General features: G+C 33.1%; 1 protein-coding gene, 1 long non-coding RNA gene and 1 pseudogene across 2 annotated transcripts; 2 read left to right on the top strand and 1 right to left on the bottom strand.

Annotated features, from left to right (window-relative positions):
* The first annotated feature begins 8318 nt into the window (after window positions 1-8318).
* Window positions 8319-15070, top strand: LOC118682997 (uncharacterized). Its single transcript, XR_004978829.2, has 3 exons — window positions 8319-8807; window positions 8996-9730; window positions 11918-15070. It is a non-coding gene; the product is annotated as an uncharacterized lncRNA (long non-coding RNA).
* A 3600-nt stretch (window positions 15071-18670) lies between these two features.
* LOC138857741 (uncharacterized) lies at window positions 18671-20221 on the top strand (annotated as a pseudogene).
* Window positions 20222-20324: 103 nt separating this feature from the next.
* Window positions 20325-24136, bottom strand: LOC106622058 (dihydrolipoyllysine-residue succinyltransferase component of 2-oxoglutarate dehydrogenase complex, mitochondrial). Its single transcript, XM_014241129.3, has 7 exons — window positions 23915-24136; window positions 23548-23657; window positions 23383-23493; window positions 21657-22220; window positions 21333-21477; window positions 20936-21241; window positions 20325-20878 (listed from the first exon to the last, which is right to left on the bottom strand). The coding sequence occupies exons 1-7, from the start codon at window positions 23996-23998 to the stop codon at window positions 20744-20746; spliced, it is 1455 nt and encodes a 484-aa protein (XP_014096604.1). The 5' UTR covers window positions 23999-24136; the 3' UTR covers window positions 20325-20743.
* Window positions 24137-24674: the final 538 nt, after the last annotated feature.

Here is a 24674-nt window from a genome sequence, read left to right as displayed (position 1 = left end):
GGAAAAGAATATTTTTAAGTAGTGTTAGAGTATTAACCCTAACTCATGAAAGAGTATTTTTATACCCTTAACAGGATATAAAGTTTGTCACGAAGTTTGTAACACCCAAGAGGAAACATCAGAGACCATAAAAAGTATTGTATGTACCAGACCAGAAATTTTGCACACGTTCCTTTCTCACCAAGACGCTGCTCATTTGTCGGAACCGTCGATAGCGGACCACGATAGGAATCAAGTGCTTGCATGGAAAGCTTTTTCATTTGACGAGATATCTTCAGTAAATTTGGTATGGATTATTATTATCAAAATCAATTTTTTTCATCATATCAATTTTTAATACACTTATCCCACCTGACCAAGATACTTCATTACTATCTCTTACTATCACTGGAAAATCACCGTTAGGTTTAATCTTTTAAGAGGTGGTTAATTCGAACATTTAATTAAACGCTGTGATTACCGATAAAGGAACGTTCTATCGCTTTTGTAGATTGTCACGAAAAAATCGGTAAAGCTCTGGCCGCTTTAATTTGCAAAACATTGTAAAATTACAACATTCTTTTAGAAGATTGCTGTGGATAGGGTTACGATACTGGTAGTAATATGAGCGTTATATATGAAGGAGCGCAAAATCACATCCAATGCAAAAATAAGTATACAGTTCTTTCGCCCTGTGGTCCCCACACACTGAGTTTGGATGGAGTCGACTATCCTCGAGAAATTACTTTTTTTGACGTCGTTCAAAAATGTTTCAATAATTTCAGTAGCAACTCACATTGTTGGGAAACTCTGAAATCCAAAATACCCAATTCACTTCACTGTCTTTCTAATACAAAGTGGTTTGCCAGAATCGATGCCGTCAAACCATTTTCGAAAAATCTTTACGCTATAAATAATGCACCTGTGAAGGGTATCATAGTTTCGGTGCAGCCGAAGATAACAGTTTTTTCCAATTTTAAACTGTCATTGGAATAAGTCTGTCTGAGGAAAGCCTTAACTCTAGAAAGGCAACAAAGGAAATCATCAATCAAGGAATTTGCGATATAAAATTACCAGATTTCAATTTTTTTATTAAAAAGTTAAGTAAAAACAGTTAAACACATAACTTTTATCCGTGTTTACTGATATTTTAGACAATCCAAGTCTCCGATCTCAATAGTCTTTCACTTCGAAACGTCCTTTTGCCATCCCATCTGTTTGTACTAGTCAAAATCAAATTCAATTACAATTTTTGTTTGATTTTTTTGCAAGCTAACGTTTCCATACTTTTTTTCAAATCGTTGATGAATTGATTAGTGCACATGAAATCAAAATTTCTACTTACAAGTTGGCTTATGAGCGATTTAATGTTATTAGTAAGTTAATACACTTAATATTTATAAAAAACAGATAATATCGACTCGAAAGCAAAAAAGCGTTCGGAAACACACCCAAAGCCATAGAAGACTCCTTAGCGAATGAGCGCATCCAACTCAAAAATTTTGCAGTTGTCTACTCATAAGGAGTAAACGAAGCAACTGATGTGTCCATGAACCTGAGAAACAGCGAAAGCAGAGCTTTAGAGAGTAGCAAGCATGGAATCAATAGAAACCTTGGTCGCGATGGTATAACAATGGGCCTCCTAAAGGCTTAGGTTTGTCGAAAGACAGCCACTCTAAATACCTACCTAATCTGGGCCTGCTTTTACATGGTTTTGATTAAACAAGGTTTGAAGATAATTTTTTTTTTATTAATTTTGTAAACGATTTTATTTCATTTAACACTATTAAAAATTGTTTGGGCTTATATTTTATCTGTCAGATCTAATTTTTGCGAAATATGTTCATATCACAAATTTAGAGGAATCCCCATTTCGTGGCTGTTTTATAAATCCTTGTTTTTCACTAATTTTAATAGGTTTTTAATTGGATAAGGAACCAATCACGCAATTTTGCATACCATCAACGTCTTTTTTGCACGTTTTTTTCTGGAACCAATCTACCGTGTAAAAACATAATAAAGTGTATAACACAGACTGCGCTTTAATACAATATAACATAATTTCTCAATAGATATTTTGTTTACGACTTTAAATTACTGATCGATCGATTTACATGTATATAAAGATTCAGTCATGAATAACCCCAAGATTGTGCTGAAAGGTCCTTTATGGAAATTCATATTTCAGGAGGCGATTTGGAGTGTGGTTATCCCGCCTTTAGATAGAACGAACAACCGGAAAGTGGTTGTGCCATTAAGGTTGAAATAAAAAGGAAGGAAAACTTTTCAACAATTTTGAATTTATGAAAATTGCTTAAAATGCGAAACACACAACTACAATAATAACAACTTTAGTTGAAGTCCAAACAAGATGCTTTACAAGAACAAAAAATAAACAAAATAGATAAAATTCAACACTAACTAACCAACTATGTAAAACTAACCAGCACAAGCACATATACGATTCCTACAAAAGCCAACATTTTCACACACCAGCACATACATACCTAAATAAAATTTACCCTGTAGTGAAAAATGAAACTACTCAGAGTAAAATTGTTTGTTGAGGCTATAAATACCAGTCCATTCAAAAAGTCCATAGGATGGCACATACTTAGATGGCTTTACTAGAATTTTTTCAGTATGACCTCTACGTAGTACTAATCTTCAAAGGATACGTGTATAAATTTGACATCAATCTGACTATTGATGAAGTAATGGCTGAAACTGAGACCGATTATAATGAGAAAGAAAAATCATACTACAAAAGTGGTATTAAAAAGTTGGAAAATCGTTATGTTAAAATTTTTTTTCACTTATCTTACGGACTTTATGAGACCTGTTATGTGTAAGACACTGGACATTCCGATTTCGTAGGCATTACGAACAGTGTTAGTGGTTTCTATAGCACAAAGACAGTCTATGAAAAGAATACCAGTTACTTGTAAAGTAGTTTATAACTCGTTGATTTTACTGCAAGGTATTTACATGTGTAGAAATGTAAAACTTATACTTAATTTCATCCATTTTAGTTTTCTATGGTCCCACATTTATTCATTGGTATATACTCGTACATACTTAATGTATATGTATTGCTAGTCGGCCTTTATGTGTATAAGAATGTTGTGAATAAATATGAGCTTGTATTTAGGCTTGTGCCTGCTGGTAAACATAAACGTTTGCCACTGTTGAGCTCAAGCTAAATTAGAATACGGAAGACGATAACGCAGAACGTCAGAACGAGAAGGCGCATGACACCGACCAAAGACAAGAGCAAGGACGATGAAGTGGAAGATAGTTATGTATATTTTTGTGTTAACGAGCATGATGGCGGCTCAATACAGAATTCAAGTATGGTAAAGTGAATAGGACCCCCCCAGTGGGAAGAAAGTAGCATAACAATTTGATATCACCAATTTGTAACGGTTATAAGTACATTATGTCAGGTATACAACAAAAAGTTTCGGTGTAACTAAAGAACTCAATACGTAATTTTTTGGGATATATTACATTTAATTTTTTAAGTCTCGCCGAAAATATATTATAATTTGTCTCCAAACAACAGAATTTGGCAGCGGTACGCTTAGAATCACACAGTCGTGAAAACTAAAGTTTCCGTTAGTGGGTCCTTATTAATCTCTTCCTTGAGGCGTTGAAGAATATACTTAACTGGTTGTGTCGAGTGTGTTACCGACGAGTAATTAGTAGGAGGGTCCTTTGTACGAATCAGTTGCCAAGTTTTGACTGCTATTTCAGACTTTACAAACTTCAATTGCCCTGTCCATCGCATCACTTTGACTGATCCTCGCTCCTCTTGATGGACATTCGCTGACCAATTTAGACATGAATCGACCTTTTAGTCAAATTTGCCTTTTGATGATGACGAAAAATTTGTAGTTGAGAAATTTGTTTTCCTTGCCAACGCCAATAGAAGTGCTTTTGATATCGACTTGGTGTTATTAAGGAAATGGACAATTAACATCGGAGGTTTTAGTAATCTCTAATTTACACCAATAATTGTAAACTGTAAATGCAAAAATAAATTGATAAAAACAAAATGATGAGAACAATTCACAATGGTCTACTAATTCCCGTAATGTGTACGATTGTGAACGAAATGGCCCAAATACGAATTGTGACCAATACACATATATATTTATATACGTATATGTACACATACATATGCCCGCGAAATATGCGGGTATGCAATGTCATTGCACAAAGTTGTGACACAACCTCTAACCTCGACTTAAAAAATCATAGGGGTTAATAGCATTTAAAATATGTGCCAGAACAAAGTATAACCAGGGGTTGCGAGTGATTTGTATGTACAAATATATATGCATTTAGCGAAGTTGCCTTAGCAATGGGCTGCTTTTAAAACCATCACTTATTGAATATAAAAAATGTTATATGTACATATGTGGAAATCTTTTGGGTCTATTAAGTTCAAAGAATTTCAATATGAAATACATACATACGCATGCATGTACGCATGATTTTTTTTCTTACAACAGATTAGGAGTGAGTCAGTCTGTACTATAGAGGCGACTTAAATTTCTTTTCTCTCCCATGAAGTAGTACTTAATCCGGTGGTTCCGTAGGAGAGACATGAGTTAGGGATAGGTTAAGTTTAGCGGATTAAAGTTCCGCAACCCGGCTTTCAACGCTTCCCCTACTATAAAAAACAAAAAAAATTTCACAAATACAAAATATTCTTTCCAATAAATTGATTTTGATCATTCAGTTTATATAGAAGCTATATGCTATAGTGATCCGATCTGAAAAACTGTATTTCTTATATATAATTATTGCCTTAGATAATAATCCATGCCAAATTTAGTGAAGATATCTCAGATTGATATCTCAAAAACTGAAAGACTAATTCACATATATACAGACAGATGGACATGGCTAAATTGACTTAGCTCATCACGCCGATCATTTAGATATAGATATATAGATTAGATAGAAAAACTCCATATATCTTTTACATATGTACACATACATATACAAATGAAATCTGTCTTGTCAACCAATCATCTCGCTTAAATTACAATACTTAATGAAAAGTCATGTAATTTTTTGTACTAATTCTTCACGGTCATGAGAGTTTGTTTTTATGATGGAACTCGAAGCCTCCATAACATAGAAAATGTGAAATATGTACATTTTTAAACATAAGCACGTGTTCAAAATTCAAAAAAATTAAAATAAAAATAAAAACTCGCAACTTGCAAGGACCAAATCAGGATAAATATCTTCATTAATAACAAAAACGATAACTTATGATTTTAATGAAGGTACCTCACATACCATTACCAATATATAATATAAGATGAAAAGTCAAACGGATGTTTGAATATCCTGATATCAGTTATATGAGGTCTAGGCCAAGTTTTCACTCGGTTTTATCCATTGTAGGCACAAAAATACTCTGTTCTCGGACAAACACGCTCATTCAATCTTATTAAGATAACTCACATTTCAGAAGTTCGAGAATCTTTCAATTAGTTATATGGTGGCTAAGGGAAATATTGGCCCGATTCATCCTATTTTTGACATACAGGCATACTATTATCAAAAAAGGATTCTCACCTAATTTCAATAATATATCTCACAAAATGACCTATATTTTCCGTTAAAATTTAACCACAAGCACTGGGGTCCACATCTTCGGTATACGAGTATGGGGGCTTGAACAGGTGGCATGCCTTGAAGCCACTACTTGTGCAAAGTTTTATCTCGATATACTCATTGTTGCTTCATTTGTATACTTGAAAATGAAAGAATTAGATGATATATAATATAAAATTCGCCCATTTACTCTCTGTGACATAGGAATGTTAGAATAATGTTATATACAGAATTTAGTTGAAATTGGGCGAGACAAGGGTTTTCAACTAACGGTGAACGGTGCCACGCCCCTCTTTCAATTTTTGACACCGGCTTTTATTAAGGCCTTTTGTACCATCCCAGGTGTAAATTTAATGTTTCTAACGCATTTATTTATTGATTAACCGCACTTTTAGCAGTTTTTAACAAAACCGTTATAAGAGAGAGGGACGGCGTTATCATCCGATTTCACATATTTTCACACGGTGTATAAAGGATTTGCCCTAAACAAATTTAGATAATGTAACTTAAATAGTTTAGATAATATATGCATTAAACCTAACAGGTAACGGACCCACGTTCAGTTTTTAAAGAGTTTTAACCCAGAGGTGCCCCTGGAAAATGCTATTCGTTGTACCAAATTACAGTATTGTGTCTAAATTTGCGACATAGTTACGGCAATTTAAAGGTTTTCGATTATTAGAGTTTTATGACCGTGGCAGTGGTCTGATTACGCCCATCTACAACTTAGCTTCTTATGGTGACAAGGAAAATGTATACCAAATTTCATTAAGCTCTTAAATTTTACTCAAGCTTACACGGACCAGTGGACGGACGAACAGACAGTCGTCCGGATTTCAACTCGTCTCATCATCCTGGTGATTTATATACATATGTATATAAACCTATATGTACCTCGATTAGTTTTAGGTGATACATACAACCGTTAGATGAACAAAACTATTATACCCTGTTGCGAGGGTGTAGGTTAGGATAGGTTAGGAGGTCGATCCCAAGAAGGATCTCACTTGGACAGCTTAAAACGCTGGTCCGTTGTGATACCTAAAAAACTCCTATCATCTGGATCAAAATACCCTTACAAGTCGACAAAACGCTTTGTGCCAATAACAAACTTGTTAATACGGCTAATATCCATTTCGGCTAAGTATTCAGGTCCGCCGAAGGTGTGATTGCCGAGATATTTCCATCTTAGCCTAGCAAAAGCCGGACAGTGGAGGAGAAAGTACCGGGTTGTTTCCACCTCGCCCCCTAGATACAACTTTGGCAACTAACATCGGGTAGTACTCTAAGCCGTACCGCACTGGACACTGTCCAATGGGCACTCCTACCATAGCGACAAGATGCACTTTGCTCAGGGCAAGAAATTCCCCCGACCTCCTGCGATCCACTCTTGGCCAGAAGAATCTCGCGGTCGCACAGGAGTTGGTCGTCGACCAGCGTCAGCTGAGTGTACGCAAGGTTCATTGATCCAAAGCCAGAACGCAAGACATTAATGGAGGTCCAACTCGATCGCCCCTGGCTAGATTTGCAGTTTTCAACGATTCCGCTATGACCAATGTGGACATTTCGAGAGCCCTCCACTAGACGAACACACCATAGAACATTATTGGGTTAACTACGGTTTCGTAGAGCCAGAAAACCACCTTAGGTGAGAGTCCCCACCTTTTCCCTTTAGCCCCTTTGCAGCAATATAAGGCGAGAGTATAACAATACCAAAAAAAAAACATAACAAACGAAAGTATTTACCTATTAATATCATTTTCAAGTATGTGTTATAGTTGAAATTAAATCTGTTAGGATTCGATTTTGTCTGTTCGATATTTAAGCTTTAAATGATGATAGTGTTTCCTGTTTTCAAAACTCTACAATTTCAATTGTATATTATTGTTTCTACTAAATATTTCATCGAGATCATAAATTCGTATTATAAAACTGCAGTTTGACTAAATTTATAAAGAAAAAATTAATTAATTTTTACTGCTACACAGTGTGAATAATTTGCAGTTGTAAAGTGAGTAGTAAAGGTACAGACGATTCAAAAAGCAATAAATAGCATCGCAAATTTTTTTTCTTTCAAATATATTAAATATCAACGATCAACGAGGAAACCAGTTTTTATTGCCAGACAGGACAAATTATTGCATTTCTTCCTAAAAAGTAGACACATATTTTTTATTATCTCATATTCAATGTTATATTCATTCAGTACTGAGTATTGAAAAGCGGTAGACAGATCAATGGTCAAGGATGTTGAGCGAAAATGCCGTTACCCTTCCGTGCAACAAGCACAACTGGTTTTAATTCATCTATGCTTCTATTGTTTACTAATACGGGTGCTAGTAATTGATGCTGGTCCAGCTTTTGGTCCAGGTGTGCTCTGCCGTGCGGTAGCTATACATTTAACGCATGCATACTTTCACACCACCAAAAATTTACCATTCTCTATTCAGCATAAAGCAAAATCATTGAACTTTTATACAAATTCATTCTGATCTGTTGTTTTACTACGATAAACATGTATTTCAAGTTTCAAAGGGAGGCGAATATCAACTGTGTCTACCTTATTGTCCATTGTTCCTGTGCGTATGCATTCAATGTCCTTGCGTTTGTGCATTTTTTATGCGGCTTTCGTTCTATTATACCGAGAACTTTATAAAGCCCATATTTTACGCAGTTACGATCAGTTTCATTTCGATCTTCAAACACTCAACATCAGCCAACATCATAGTGGATTCAGTCGACGTGACAGGATCACACAGATCCTGACGTTGTGTTGGAATTTTCACTTTAGTATATTCGTGTGAATTTAACGCATCAGTGTTGACATGTATTTCTCGAGCCATGTACTAAATTGCAATAACAAAAGTCAGATACACATTTATGAAATATTAAATAAAAGAAATAATAAAATAAAAATAAAAATTTAAATCTCAAAAATTATAATAAAAAACAGAAACTCAATAAAACGTGAAGACCATTTAAGCGGTAAAAACAGTTTTCAGCAAATTTAACAATTATTAAATACATAAATCTACGAAGAAGAAGTTTTAAAAGCAAACAACAATAAGTATATTATTTTAAAAATGAATTATTCAACGAAAGTCAGTTCCAAGGACAATGCTCCACCATTAAATCATTCTGTGTTCTATAAAAGAGAATTTGAATCTAATATAATGTTTTTCCATTTACAGGTACGTGTAATTCTTATTATTAAATGCACATCATTAATAAATGAAGACTAATATTTGAAATGCTTTTTAAATAGAGAAAAAATTAACATTTTCTAACTCTTCTAATCAGCATTTTCAATATGGCATATTATTTTTTTAAACTTTTTCTGTGCTTGCAATAATACTTATGCTTACGTTTTCTTCCCCAGGAACTCTTTAATTTAACCCAAGGAGCGTACGCTAAACACGATCAATTGAAACTCAACGAAACATTTCAACTTCGTCATATTAAAATTTGCAATTCCGCATACATATGTACATCGAACATGAATTTCAAAATCCGTTTAAAACATTTTTCATACAACTTTGAAGCATCTCGCAACAAAATACTCTCACAAATGAGTTTGAACTTAAAATGAAGAATTTGACTCACATTTGGTAGCAAAACGAAAGTAATATGAAGATACTTTCAAACTCATTTTAATGCGGCGAAGAAATGTGGCTTTCGTGGAGAAATGCGCAGGAGAAACAACGGAGAACCAAATAAAATCCATGCAAAGATAAATTACCCCGTTCATATACAACTACTACTACAACACATACAAAGGCGAGAGCTAATTTCCCCTCAAAAGAAGACTCAAGAGAACAGAGATAAAGGCATCATCCCAGCTACAGACAGATCTCTTCAACCCCTTGAACAAAAGCACCAATACTTTTAAGAATCATCACGGACTCTCTCACCAACACTACTTGCACTTCGAACAAAAGCCAAGAAAACAAATTTTGTGCTTAGTAATGTGGTTGAAATGCAATGCATAGATTTTGGATAGTTTTGGCTAGTGTTTTGGCTGTGACTAAATTATTATCGGTTAATTCGCATTGCATATAAATTAAGCATCATGAAATATATAAATATAAATGTGACACGGAAATCCAAAATTGAGGTGAGCTTTTGTTATAATCAAAATTTGTATTATAACCAAACAGAAAAAAAAACAAAAATGGCGCGAACCATACGAAGTGTCATTCAGCAGATATCAGGCGCAAAAAAACGCTTTCTAGGGCACTCCAAAGCGAATGTACTTTAAGCCATTATCCATAAATGATGTAGTTCAAGAAAAATTATTATTAGTGACAAAATAGCAAAATATGTTCACACCAAAACAGTGTATTCAACTTTTTCATGGACATCCAAGAAGCTGTAGAAAATTTAAAATTTACCAAAATTTAACTTGCAATAGTTATGGTTTAAAAATTATGATTTCGTTTGACATGAGCATGTACTATTTGTACGTAAAAAGTTAGTGAATCTTTTATTTACTCAAAATTGTTTGTGGAAATTTCCACCACCATTTCCTCTCCGCCAATATCACCATTACGCAGAATTTTCGTCTCAAATAAAATGGCAGCCGCTTCTTGGATGTCAATGAAGATTGAAATAGACCGGCAATCCCGACTAGAATGAAAAAAATCTGAAAGATTGAAAGAGTAATTGAAAAAATTCTTTTAGCAATTTGCTAATGTTGAAGTGATTGAACCAATAGTGCTCGAATTTTTTAATTTTAGGGTTTATGATTTTCAAGAAGTATGCAAAATGTTAAAAGAAATTTTTATACAACGGCAAAAGCCCTAGATACGTCTTTAATACTTGAAGTCTAAAAACAAATCTACTGATATCTAATGAATTTTAATGAAGCTATTCACACACACTAAATATTTTACAAAATTCCTATTATTATATTTCGCAATTACCAAAATTTATAAGCATTTCACATATATTTTCTTGACGTTCGGAATATTTAATCATCTGCAAGACTAGGATTTGCGGATATAGCCACTATTAACTTTTGAACCGGTTCGCCATTAAAAGCTCAAAGCGCTCCGATTAGGTATTAAAAAATTACTTCTGATAAATTCACTTAATTAAAACTTTACCTTTGATGAAGTTACTGAATTAAAACCTTCCATTAGAACAACTTTTATTATATCTGCAAAATATCTAAAAAAAGTCTTTCGTTTTCTCTAATTTTTTTTTTATAATTATTAAGCGAAGCATTTAAACTAGACACTATTTCTATTATTTCGATTAAATACGAAGAACTTAAATCAAGCCATTTTTAATATATTTACGCTACATTATGCAAGCTAAACTTTGTTAAAAATTCACATTCAAAGAACAAAAATTTTCACTTTAAAACAAATTATTGAAAATCTTTAAATTACTACTACTATCTTTTGAACTTGAAAAATAAGTAATTTGTTTACTTCAAATAAAAAATAAACTTTCCTATATATGATTAAAAATTTTAATATCGAATTCAAAATTAATTCAAAATTTTCACATATTATTATCAAAATTAATATTTGATCATAAAATATTTTGTTAAATTTATAAAATTAATTTAAAAATCAGTCATGATTTTAGTTGAGCAAAAACATTTGTCTTTCGTTTTTCAAACAACAAAATTAATGTATTTTAAAGAATTTAATATTTCGAAATTAACCATTTCCAAAATTTTGAAATTGCGGAAATCATATACATATGCATATTGATTGAATTAGTTATTTTTAAACAAAAATCCTCTTCGGCAGCTTACTAAAAACGTTGAACGTTGTTTTTACGGATTCTAAATCCTAAAGGAATATCAAATATAAATCTAAATTATAAATGAATGCATATTTTTTTATAATTCACAATTTAAAATAGTTTTATAAATTTTGCTCTACATGCATTTTAACAAAATTCTGCGATGTTCATGGAAAAATAGGAATTAATTTTATATATTTTATTATTTTAGAAAAATCTGAAGACATTTAAGTTCAAAAGTTTAACAAAAAATAGTGTGGCATCTTAGAGGACATATACTGACTACACTGACCTTTAGGTATACATATATGCCTATTTGTTTAAATATTTTAAATGATAGTAATTAACTCACATAAAAAAAAGGCTAAAATGAAAAGGGGAATATAAAAACATTTACTATATAAATCCAAAAAATAATTTCATGCACCTAAAATTTGTATCAGTAATTTATGAAAGGAACAAATCTTAATACTTTATATTATATAGGAAGCAAAATCTTAATCTAAAAAACTGCAAATTTAATAATTTAAACATTTATTTTTAGACTTTTCTAAATTCATCGATCGTAGCGGCTTACGCACTTATCTTTGGCACAAATGAAAGTTTCTAAAAATTGAGAAGCAATTTAAAAAAACAAACAATTTCAATTCAAAACACAAAAATGTGATAACGCAATGTCTTCGGCTATTTCTTTTCCAAAAGCAATATACATTTTGTTTGCTTATTTAACTATTCAGTAATTATTCTGATCAAAATTAAATCAATCTAACGAAAAACAAAAATAATTTCCTTTAAATAAATCTGATGAATCTGAAAAATGAAATGAAATTGAAACTTCCAAAAGCAACTCTATAAAAAAACAAAATTCAAAATTGTAATTCTCGCATACTTGAATAACCAAATTGTAGAAAATATATGTATATGCACAATGGCAACAAAAAGCGACCTATAAAACAAAATTAAAGTGACTATAAAGCGTACATTATTATACATATTAACAGAGACATAAATTACCCTATGCGGCAGAACGGAAGTCGTTATGCGACAAACGCAAGAAATTTCAAATTCATACTCCTCTGGCATTAGTCAACTACAAAGCTCATTACAACTCCCCGGAAAAACGCAATAAAAAATCCACTTTGGCAAGCAACTCGGCTCAACAAGACAAAGTCATCTTAAAATGGCAACACAAAAAGTACCAAACAAAAACAAAATTCTAAATAAGAAAACACTTTAGCAGTAAATTTTGAGTTCTTAAAACCGTTTAAAGTATAATAGTAAAATTTAAAAGACTAACAGAGTAGCTAAGCATTATGCAATATCTAACAGAATTATTTGAACCCAAATTTCAACTCGAAACTCCAAATGACTAACTACCATAATTCGTGATAGTCAATCAAACACAGTCAAACAGCACTGAAGTCTGTAAATGTCAAAAACTGAAAATCTCATTCAATTACTTATCCAAGTGGAAAAGCAAAAAGCTCGTTTATTTGACAGAACTTTCAACACAAACGATAAAATGATGAAATTCAAATCAAACGCAACTTCTGACTTACATCAAAAAACGATGACTACCGCATCTCTACACAAATTTTACCTTCGTCGGTCAACATGCACAACTAAAATATTAAATTTATTCCGAAAGAAAATTCAACTTTGGCAACGTTCTTAAATTGTGGTCAAATTTCTTGAAGAAAATCTGTAAATCTGGATTAATAATATACGGGCACATATTTTACTCACAAATCCACACACATATGCAGAAGTTAATAGCATAGCATAAAAAATAGCAAAACTACAACATCAAAAACAAATTGAACTCAAGTAATTCCATAAGTGTGGAAACAAAAGCGTAGTCGAGGCAAAAGAACCCTCAGAAACATATTTACGACGAACTTTCATCAAATAAATAAACAAAAATAAAACAACACATGCCGCAGATTCAAATCAGATTCACCGTCAGACTGGCAGTCAAGCGCTTTTTATACAATCTTTCAAACCCAAATACTTACAAACGCACACACATGCACATATGAGTATAACTCAACATCATCGACAACATCGAATTTGCTATTGAGCAAACAATCCAAAAGCAGCAATGTGTAACAGCTTCGACAGCATAAGCAAAACATAAGCTACAAAATCACACACAGCAGCATTTAAACTTTCCATAATAAATTTATGAACCAGCAGCAGTCGCAGTAATTGCTATCAATAAAATATAAACCCCAAAAAACGTTCAAACTCACACTATGGCCATGCGCAGTCTCTAGCCAACAAGCCAACAGCAGGCCAAGCTCATTCACATAGCACTGTATCGTGCTATCGTATTCAACTATTCCACCTCCCAATCACTGCCAACCCGCCCATTTGGCAAGCTAATGACATGAAGCCGCTGCAAATGAAATTACAATATTTCTATTGAACATGGCAGACAGCAACCAAAGAAACCAGCAGCAAGACCGCGGCAACACTAAAGAATGCAATTGCAAAGACAGCATTCAAAGAATAAGAAAATACTAAATTTATAGCAAAATTGCTCTCAAATTCACTTCCTGCATATACCTACAATTACATGTATGTACTCCATCAACGGCAACGAATTTGGTGACACGCATAATGGTTTTATCTAAGCTAACCGAATGATATACTATATACATACATATGTATATGTATATACATAAATTCATACCTTTTTCTCATTCAAAGCCTAATTTTAAAATGACGATTTATTCGCATTCGTATTTTTTATGAAAATTCGCCAAGCTAAAGTAACTTATTTCGATATCAATTTCTATCAGCATTATCCTCCGCAGCACACGTAAACAAGCATTTATACATAAATATTTATTAGCGAATACGCTTTCATTTTATATACATAGTTTCTTTAAGGTTTTGACAAATTCATAAGCAAAAGCGGATGGGACCAAAATTGTTATTATGAGTAAATTCAGTTCAGTGCAGTTCAGAAGACCCTCACTAGTTCGGTAGTTCACCACAAAATCATCATTGTACACACAAATATTTTGATATTCACTGGCTGTGGACTCACTTTCGTAGTTTCTTCGGCGTCAATGATTTTCCAAATATGTGGTTGGGATCTGTCTAGAGAGATTGCCTTACGAAATCAAATACTGTTTGATTGTACGGTAAAGAATCATCAGGGGGGATACCCAGTGTAATTGCTTTAAATACGCAACGAACGAAAAAGCGCTTTGTGCCCACGTGCCAGAAAGCGAAATGCATACACTCACATATATGTATGTAAATATATGTAAGCAATAAAAAAGTAAATAATTGATAAATTATCGAGGCAACTAAAATGAAATAAATTAAACACACTAGCAATATTTTAAAGATTCGAACAAACACCGAAAATAAGTTAATCCTTATACGTATGATTAGTATTTTGTATGGTAAAGCGTACAATATAGTTTAATTGGTTCAGCTCATATGGAAACAACAAAAAAAAAACAAATTCAGAAGAATTGTCAAAGAAACAAAAATACCAAGATGGCCACAATTGTTATCACTACTAAAACTCAATATGGTACAAGGACTAATCGAAAACATTATCGAATGAGAAAATATAACGTAACTACACTCTGTATCCCCTCAATTGTGGACACATTTTGCAGTCGCCATAACACGAGTAGAATAAAGGCAAAAATGTGCTAAACTTCGTGAATATTTCTGAAAAAAGCCAAAATCGATGACCTTTTTAATCATCAAAAATTAAGCTGGTCATGCCATGCAGGTGATTTTAAAAGAGCTTGTATGCAGCGCTAAAATTATGAATGCCAATCCTTTTGTCTAAAATGTTCTCTTCTTACCAATTTTGTATTCGCAAACATTTTAGATGAGACGATTGTTGCATTATTTACATATATTCTTTATTTTCAATATATATACAAAATTATATAGATGTTAGTAACAATCAATAAAATGTTATCCAATCTCTTTGATAGATCTAGAATTTCCGGTCTACATACATATTTACTGCATGCTAATTCAAATATAAGTAAAGTATTCAAAAATTGTTAACACTATCAAATAAAAAAGTAGATTAAAATTAAAGTTATGCTGTTCTAATCTAAATCTGTATCGAATTATAATATACAATTGTACAAATCAATTTGCTCCTAATAAAACAAACAATCTCAACTCAAACCTTTTCCGTATAATTTACTTTAATTTTGGATATGGAGATTTTTTCTAAATCGAAATCGCTGGGAATACTGTAAGTACTAGACTGTAAGGTACTCTATCAACATATTTACTGCTCATAGTTACGCTAACATAGGAGAGCACTTTTATCAAATTTTTTTTCTTTTATTGCACTCATGTGATAAAAACAGTTCAGATCTTCTGTGCGTTAAATGAGGGATATATAAACTGTTAATTATTCTAATTATACTAATTTTAACCAAATAGTACATGAACTCTTATCCTTTTTGTACTATTTGCCGGAATTCGAATGCTGTTATGTTATGGAAGCCACGGAAATAAAATAAAAATAACATTTAATAATACTTTCAGATTTATTAATTGGTTTATGGAAAGCAGTGCCAACCACTGTGCTAGTTAAAAGTTCAATATCATTTCTCCACGTCCTATGGTATGGTAAAGACTCCAAGCCAGGAAATATACAAGATCTGTGTATGATGTCCACCTTTATTCAGATGTATTCACCTGTTTGTGTTATAATATAATATAGTAGAAAAAGTGATGAGCAAATACCACGTAATAATTCAATAGAATTCAGCTATCGGCCTGTTTTTGGCTTTGTAAGCTTACAAAATTTATTGAAAGGAGTAGCTGTGAGTGCGGCCGACAATTAGATCTTATTTTAATAATTAAGTTAAATATTTAAAGTAAGGAAGGGTGTAACCGAACATTTGGTACTCTCGCAGTTTTCAAATATCAAGAGCCTTTAGTATCTTATTAACTTATGTATTGAATATGTTATTATAAGTTCTACGCGTACTTAGTTTCCTTACTACATTTTGCTCCTCTTCTCATACGAAGGTTGGCTTTTATATTTTGGAATTAAAGAACAAAAAAAATATTAATCATCTCGCTTAATTGTTTTTCCAAATATTCTCCATTAAGATTTATACGCTTCTGTATGCGTTTGAACCAATTGTAGCAGCACTTTTGCCTTTCTGAGTGAGGTATCACCAATAAAATGCATTTTTGAAAGACAACTGGCAAACAAATGGTTGTGTATCACTCAGAATTTACCAACCATTTGTTCGAAAATGCTTCGTGCGCGAACAACTTTTGTTGGATTCGACTCATCTTGAAACGTCCACACAATCGACTGCTGTTTATTTTCGGACTCATACACGTAAATCCATAAAATTATGCCTAAATGGTGAAAAAATCCTATGGTCATGGATGGTTTATTCCCTCAACTCTAAAAACCTGTACTGTTTCTGCTGTCGTTTATTTGCTATGGCCAATAATACCAATGCGGAAACATTTACGACTGAATTTCAAAAGTGGTGGAAATTAAATCCGAAAGTAGCTGCCCACGAATGTTCAAATGAACATCTAGAAAATCTTGAGAAATGAAAAACCTTAGAAATGAGACTAAAATTTAATAAAACAATAGATGATGCAGCTATGCAATTGATGGATTACTGCATATAACTTTATTTCTGGCTAAACAAAACTTGGCGTTTCGTGGACATGATAAAGGACAATACTTAAAAAAAATGCAATTTTTTGGAATTAGTAAAACTATTGTCAAAGTATGATGTAGTCTTGAAGACTACGATATTCCAACAGAATCTCTTCCAAATCTTATTGTGTTAGTTATTATTGTATTTTGTTATTGCTTCAATATTATAAATAATAAATGATTCAATGAACCAAACCTGCTGAGGATGAGAATTGAGGGGAAATCGGATAGTAACCATGTCACTCCCCATATAACGGTTTTGTTGAAAAGTACTAAATGCGTGATAGCTCATTGTCATTGCGATTGATTAAAACGATACACAACTTATATGGGAGCACCCACCACTGTAAAAACGCTGACACTTCAATACACTCGCGTTTAAAATTATGAATAAAAATGCGATTTTTCTCGTGTACAATATTTTATTACATATAAAATCCAGTTACTATTGTTAATACATTTTTTTTAAGTATTATTTTGGGCCGATGTCGATCGACGAGCTATAATCGGCACGAGTAGCAGGATCGTTGTTGTCGAAAAGTTGATCTGGCGCACAGACCCGTAGACAAAAACGAATGTATAAGATGCGTGCGGAGTGGTGTCGAGTCGAAATAGATGCGCGCGGGAGCAGTTGTGGTGAGTATCTGGGGTGGTGGATTGGTGAGTATGTAGTGGGCATTATTAGGGTGCGTCAATTTTTGACGAGTAGAGTGGTGTGATTATTTACTGAGGCTTAGCTCATTTAAACACCGATATTTTCTGAACACATCTCATATAAATTTTCACCTCGACAGCGCCAAGGAAAATTTCAAAATACATACATATGTACATACGTTTGCTACATAATCTTCGTATGTATTGAAGAAAACAATCACAAACATATTTCTCCGCAGGTATTATAACTCATTTGGCATTAAGTCATTAGCATATTTAAAAGAGATAGCACATTTAAACAAAATTCGCACTAGTTTTATGAATCGCAGACAGTTTGAACATTTGTTGTAGAGAAAGCGCATTCGATAACATATTAAATCAATTTTTTTTGCTTTTTTTCATATCGGTAGACCGCATGAAAGCATTCTAATCAGCGGCAGCAATTTATGTAACACCGTTCAATGCTCTCCATTTCAGCCCAATTTCAACAACAACAAAAGAAAAGAAATATGTAGTAGAGGTCTAGGGACAGACCGAATATTAAATATATAGTACTTACAAAAAAAATTATACCAGCAAGTCTACACAAACCTCTTCAGTTACAGCGGACGTGAAGCGACAGGCAAACCTCCGAGCTCATTAAAATAATCCCTTTGCCGAATAACATTAAGGACATACAAGTAGTTTCTAGTGAATGACTAAGCGCCACCTGGGCAAGATAAACGAATGGGCACGCTGGGACACTCTCTCTTTATTTATCATTGATTTTGAATATTTTTATAAGCAAACAACCGTTAGGTGCACTAAACTGTTATAACCTGTGAAAATTAATTGATTGAAAGTATTTAATGAAATATTATGTTTTTTAATATATGAAAATACAAATAAATATGTTTATGTGAGTCAGTAGTATCTGTATCTTAAACCTTTTAATTTCAATTGACCATACTCAATATGTCACAACTTAGGTAATTGTGTTTTTGTAGAGCGTTCAATTGAGTATATTTATATTTACTTACACTAAATAGCAGTCACTTACAAAACAATGACACCATACAAGTATATCATTCATAAATTGTTCAATTCCGCTACAAACTAGACCTAAGATAATAAAAGCTCTACGGGCTCTCAACCACTGGTGTGATGGCTGCAAATTTTTACAGAACAACAACCGCTTTAATTTATTGCAAATATTGCGCAATGAATTTGAAAAATGCCTAATAAGTGTCCAGTGGCAAAGGTCTGTGAAAGCCAAAAGTACGAATAATATATGTGTAAACATGTTAATTACGGAAATACATGAACATGTCATTGGATCCGGAAAAGTTTTCCCCATATGTACCACAAAAGGTTTCAAAACAGCAGTGCGACTGTAGGAGAAAGATACGTCTGTTTTTAATCTCGACGTTAATGAAAATGTTGATATGAGAAAGGTATGAAGAAACAAAAACCAAACAAAATCAAGAAGTAAACTAATTGCAAAATGGAATTTGAGTGTCTCAAAACAACAATTAAGTTCGGTAAAAATGAGGAACAGATTTTATTCCCATAAAAATAAACATACATATGTACGTACATGTGTACATTTGTTGGCACTCACTGACCAAAGTGAATTTTACTCATTTTTATTCTTTTATTGATTAAATCTGTAAATCAGAAGACTTAAGATTCATGACGACGAATAGTATTCAAATGATAACGATGAAACAAACATCGCGAAATCAATTCGTTGTGCCGTTCTAAGCATTTTGTTGTGGAAAATCCCATTCTTATGCAATTCAGTTTTTTCATGGTATATAACAACCGTTAGAAAAACAAAAGGCGTATCCTCAAGGTGACACACAATTCAAAAGTTGAGTTACGAGAGCGGTCACATATACTCTCGTACTTTTGTTCTCACCGCATGTGGAAGGGGTTGTGTCAGCAAATTTTAGACAAATGCAAAAAGGCAATATCAATCAATGATTCGGTTCATGATTTTGGAAAGGAAATCAAACATCACTTTGCCCGGGTGCCTCGAAAACTACTACAACTGTACACAGCGTTTCTGTTTGCCGGATAGGTGATGGTAACTATTTTATCAAATTCAGGATATGTGATCCCGTTCGTCGAAAAGAAAATGGCCACCATCACAACACATCGGGTCTCACCTTCAAATTAGGCTTCCAACTGCTGCTGTACAGTGTATTTATTGTATTTATTATTATTTCCAAATTTGAAAATGTCACCCGCCAGACAAAATTGAGGTTATCGCCTTCGAAAATTTTTTGATAGTATTTTAATTTATTTACCGCTTCAAGTGTAAGCTAAGTAAGCATCATACCACCCTCGTATTTGAACTCTAAAAATAATGCAAGAATGGTAGATGTAGATGTTTTCTATTATTCTTGACAATAATGTTAATGAAAGGATTTTGCATCACTCGAAACTGAGTGAGCAAAGTCACACCTTGATTCAATAGAATTACAAATTTTGTGCCGAATAAAATTCAACAAAACAAACGCACTTATACACGTTTTTAATTTTTAAGCTCTTCTGTCAATTAGAGCGTAAACAACAATTTCGTTATAGGTTATATTAATTAATAAAAATAATTTTCTTCACCAAATTTTCGTTAGCTTCTCGACTGGATTAATATATTTTTAGCAATGTCCATTTACAATAAATACGTGATAGGTGTAATAAATATATGTACATGTTGAGGAAATATTTAATGCACATCAATTAGAACACCGACTTTAAATAAAGAAAATGTGATAGAAATTTTAGCATAAAAGCGTATATGTGAATAAATTGTAAGTAAATAATACATTTTTTTGTTAATAAATTAATAAAAAAAAAGAACTTCAATAACTAAAAATGATTTTTTTTTAAACGAAGACGTAAAACAACAAATGAGTTTAAGACCAAAATAAATAAAAATCTAAGGCATATTTGCAATTCGTTAAATATTTATATGTTAGACATATTCCATTTTTAATCAGAGCTTTAAGCGATTTTCTTTGAATTTTGTCAATGAAATTGAATTTATAATCCAGCCAGCATTATTCTAGGATCTTCTACGGCAGCCTTGATTTTACGCAAGAACATTACAGCCTCACGCCCGTCAATCAGTCGATGGTCGTAAGTAAGAGCAACATACATCATTGGACGTATAACAACCTGTGAATTTGAAATTAATCAATTAATTTGATTTTACATAAAAAACGTTTTACTCACTTGTCCCTTTACCGCAACTGGTCGCTCAAATATGCCATGCATGCCCAATATAGCACTTTGGGGAGGGTTGATAATTGGCGTTCCCATCAACGAACCGAACACGCCTCCATTACTGATGGTGAAGGTTCCACCATCCATATCTTCAATGGCGATTGCATTCCGTTTTGCTTTTTCTCCAAGTGCAGCCAAGGCAATTTCAATATCCGCATAATTCATACTTTCGACATTTCTTATCACGGGAACGACAAGACCTTTGGGCGTAGCTACAGCCACTGAAATATCCACGTAATCGCGATACACGATTTCCTAAAATTATATAAATAAAATTGGAACTTTAAGCAGTTACTGACTTAAAATGAAATAAAAATGTTCAGCTTAAATGCTATTCTAGAATTACCTGTCCGTCAATAACAGCATTAACTACGGGTTGATCTTGTAATGCGTAAGCAGAAGCTTTAGAGAATATAGACATAAATCCAATCTTGATCCCAAATTTCTTTTGGAAAGCATCTAGATTAGCTTTACGAAATTCCATGGCAGCACTAAAAAAAAGATATTTTTATTGTAATTTAAATTAATAAAAAGTTTCAATAATTGAAAAAGATTTTTTAAATGAAGACGTAAAAGAAGGAAAAATCTGTAATTATAACCTAAGATAATGTATAAATGACAAACAATTGTTTCATAAAACCGTTTTGTAAGCAACTTTAGCAGTACTTACCTCATATCGATTTCATTGAATGTGGTCAACATGGCGTTTGTGTTTTGTGCATCCTTCAAACGGGAAGCAATTTTTAGGCGCATTCGATTCATTTTCACACGTTGTTCGGTTCGGGTACCGGTAATCTGACGCGAATAATCACTTGGTGGAACCTTTATTTGTGGCGCAGCTTGAGCAGGTGGCACAGAAGCAACTGGAATTTGGCCCACAGGTGCTGAGGGCTTAGGTGGTGGTGATGGTGGAGCAGCTCTTGCTGCAGGTGGTGGTCTTGCAGCCGGAGGAGCTGGTTTTGGTGGTGGTGCTGCAGCAGCGGGTGCAGGAGCAGCAGGTTTCGGAGTTGGAGGTGCTGCAGCTGCCGGTGCAGCGGCAGCGGCAGTTGGCGTACCGTCCGCCTTTTCTATTTTGAACAAAGGTTGACCGGCTTTTACTGTCACACCATCTTCCACTAATATCTCACGAATTACACCACCGAAAGGCGCGGGGACAGGCATTGCAGTTTTATCGGTTTCAACTTCCATAACAACCTGATCTTGAGCCACATAATCTCCAACTTTAACAGTAAACCTAAAAAAGAGTATTACTATTTAATTTAGAGCTTTCTGAGGGTATATTAAAAAATTTTATTATGTATACATATACCTACGGTATTAAATAGTATGTAAAGAATTTTAATATAAATCTTTATTATCGCCTGCAAAATAGGCTCTGAGTAATAGGAACAATTTATACTCTCCCAATTTGCTAGGAACAAAGCCGGAAAAAAACTTTCAGGTGTTGGCAAAACTTTATATTAAACAATGTTGCGATGCAATGTTGAATGCAACATTCATTATTCGACGGAAGCATGAAAAGATATCAATCATTTGGTATCTTATTTACGTTATATTGAAGGTCATAGACTCATTTAGTTTTATTTCTATATATTACTTTGTGTCAGTGAGAATTATTTTAAGCTCATCATCAAATGAAATAACATATGTGTGATATAAACTCAAACGAAGAGGCTATATTTAATTTATCGAAATTCATTATTTTAATGAAATGAGGTTTAAACCAATTCCATTCAGCGCTTAGACACATAAATTAAAAACTTGTGCAGTTCATTTCATTAAAATATCACACATTTCGGCCAACATAAACGGATTAATGTCAGGTGGAAAAGGAAATAGCTATATCGGGTATATTGGAGCTAGGGAACTGGACTGATTGCATAAAAGTTTGGCATTACGCAAGTATACTCAAGAACATATTTCAACGCAATTTCGTGAAGATAACACACATCGACATTTCCAGCATAAATTCTGCTAATATAACAAAAATTATTATATGTTGTGTATGGCCCTGAAATAATTCATGAACCTATTTCACATATTTTCCGAATTAAACTAAAGTACGTTTTAAATATTTTCAAACCACAGATGCCCCTTCCTAATGGATTGTGGTACCAAATTACAGTTTTGTATCTTAACGTGGAGCTTAGTTATAGTGCATTTAGTTGCGTAGTTGCAGGTTAAATGGTTCAGTCCGAGTCGAATTTAACCAGATAGTATATATAAAAATATTGACAGCCTCCTAATATTTTATATCACTTTGCTAATTTATCTGTACCGCTTTTTTTAGATTTAAAACCAAAATTTAATAACACAGACCGGTTTTAAATAACATCATGCGATTATACTTCATTAAATATACTTTATAACATATAAGATTAAAAATGCTCACTCACTTGACATCTCCTTCGGCTACGGATTCAGGGAAAGGAGGAGTTTTTACCGTCTCAGTGGTCCACAAATTACTAGTTGTGTGAAAACCTTGAGTTCCAAAAGCACTGAAAGCTCTAAAACCATTTTCGTTACATTTTCTTCGAAAACATTTATAAGTTCAATATTACCTTTGAGAGGGGTATTCGACAGTAGAAAGGACTCCACTTCTTGTAATGGCCTGGGTTTGTGTTACCACTGCCAATTTTGAAAATTGGCGTATTACACATGCTGATTTAACCTAAAAGAGAAACAAGAGATCATAGTTGATCTGAACAAAAATTGATTGCACAACAGATTTGTAACGTCATGTGATATACATGAAAATCCTTAAGTGAAACAAAACGATTCATTTTCATTTAAAGTTTCAGAATTTTTTGATATGTTACATAACCATCAGATGCAAATACTGTCTTTACTCCGGATTAGCCTCCAAATTTCTACACTTGCTCTGTACTGTTTTCGCATCACTAGTACATATATTTTATGAATACATACCTCCTGAATAAGTGCAGCTTGCATACCCAGTTTAAGGACATCGCGCGGTAGACGCCGTACTGTTATCGAAATTAAGCCCGACATTACAATACGCCTAATTCAAAAGATTTTCTTTTTGAAATATTTTATATTTCGGATTCCCGAAACTTTCTTGTTATTTCCTACACCACACACTTTTCCGCAAACGAACCAATCAAAAGCAATTTTACACTCCTGTCATTGCACTGGTAAATCAACTGACAGCGGAAAATAGGCAAAAACAATAGGTAAAACATAATGAATCGTTCCCATCGACTTTAATTTTGAACAATTAAGCATTTCGAATATTTTATAAAAAATAATTCGTCACATTAACTTCAGAGATAAAGGAATATAACATACAATTCTCCTATCACTGGAAATAGTATACAACCGAATTTAAATGAACCGACACAAATACAACAAGAAAGTAAAAACAATTCGAAAAAAGTGTACGTCAGAAAATATAATAATATGAATTAGTCAAAATAAATTTATTAATATTAAACATTCAAGTGTTATCTAAATATAGCTACGACGTGATTGCGTTTGTTTTAAATTTTATTTTTAATTTGGATGGGGATCGTGAACGAACTTATCAGTCAAAGCACATATGGTTTCCGTTTCTTACAACAATTTGTAATACATGTCTTTCTATGGCTTGTTTTTTAGCAATGAAAATAAATTTTAAATATTTTCAGTTGTTCCCATCAAGTCTCGGCTACCCGAAACTCCAATATAT

This window comes from Bactrocera oleae, chromosome 2 (assembly GCF_042242935.1).
Source record: "Bactrocera oleae isolate idBacOlea1 chromosome 2, idBacOlea1, whole genome shotgun sequence".
NCBI lineage: Eukaryota > Metazoa > Arthropoda > Insecta > Diptera > Tephritidae > Bactrocera > Bactrocera oleae.
The sequence above is the reverse complement of the archived record's forward strand: the minus strand, read 5'-3'. Positions and strand labels throughout refer to the sequence as shown.

Excerpts from the sequence above, each read along its gene's own strand:
- LOC106622058 (XM_014241129.3), bottom strand. The coding sequence starts at position 23,998 with ATGTCGGGCTTAATTTCGATAACAGTACGGCGTCTACCGCGCGATGTC. Across the intron at positions 23,494-23,547 it reads GTCGAATACCCCTCTCAAAG|AGCTTTCAGTGCTTTTGGAA; the intron begins GTAATATTGAAC and ends AAATGGTTTTAG. Across the intron at positions 20,879-20,935 it reads CAGTTGCGGTAAAGGGACAA|GTTGTTATACGTCCAATGAT; the intron begins GTGAGTAAAACG and ends TCAAATTCACAG.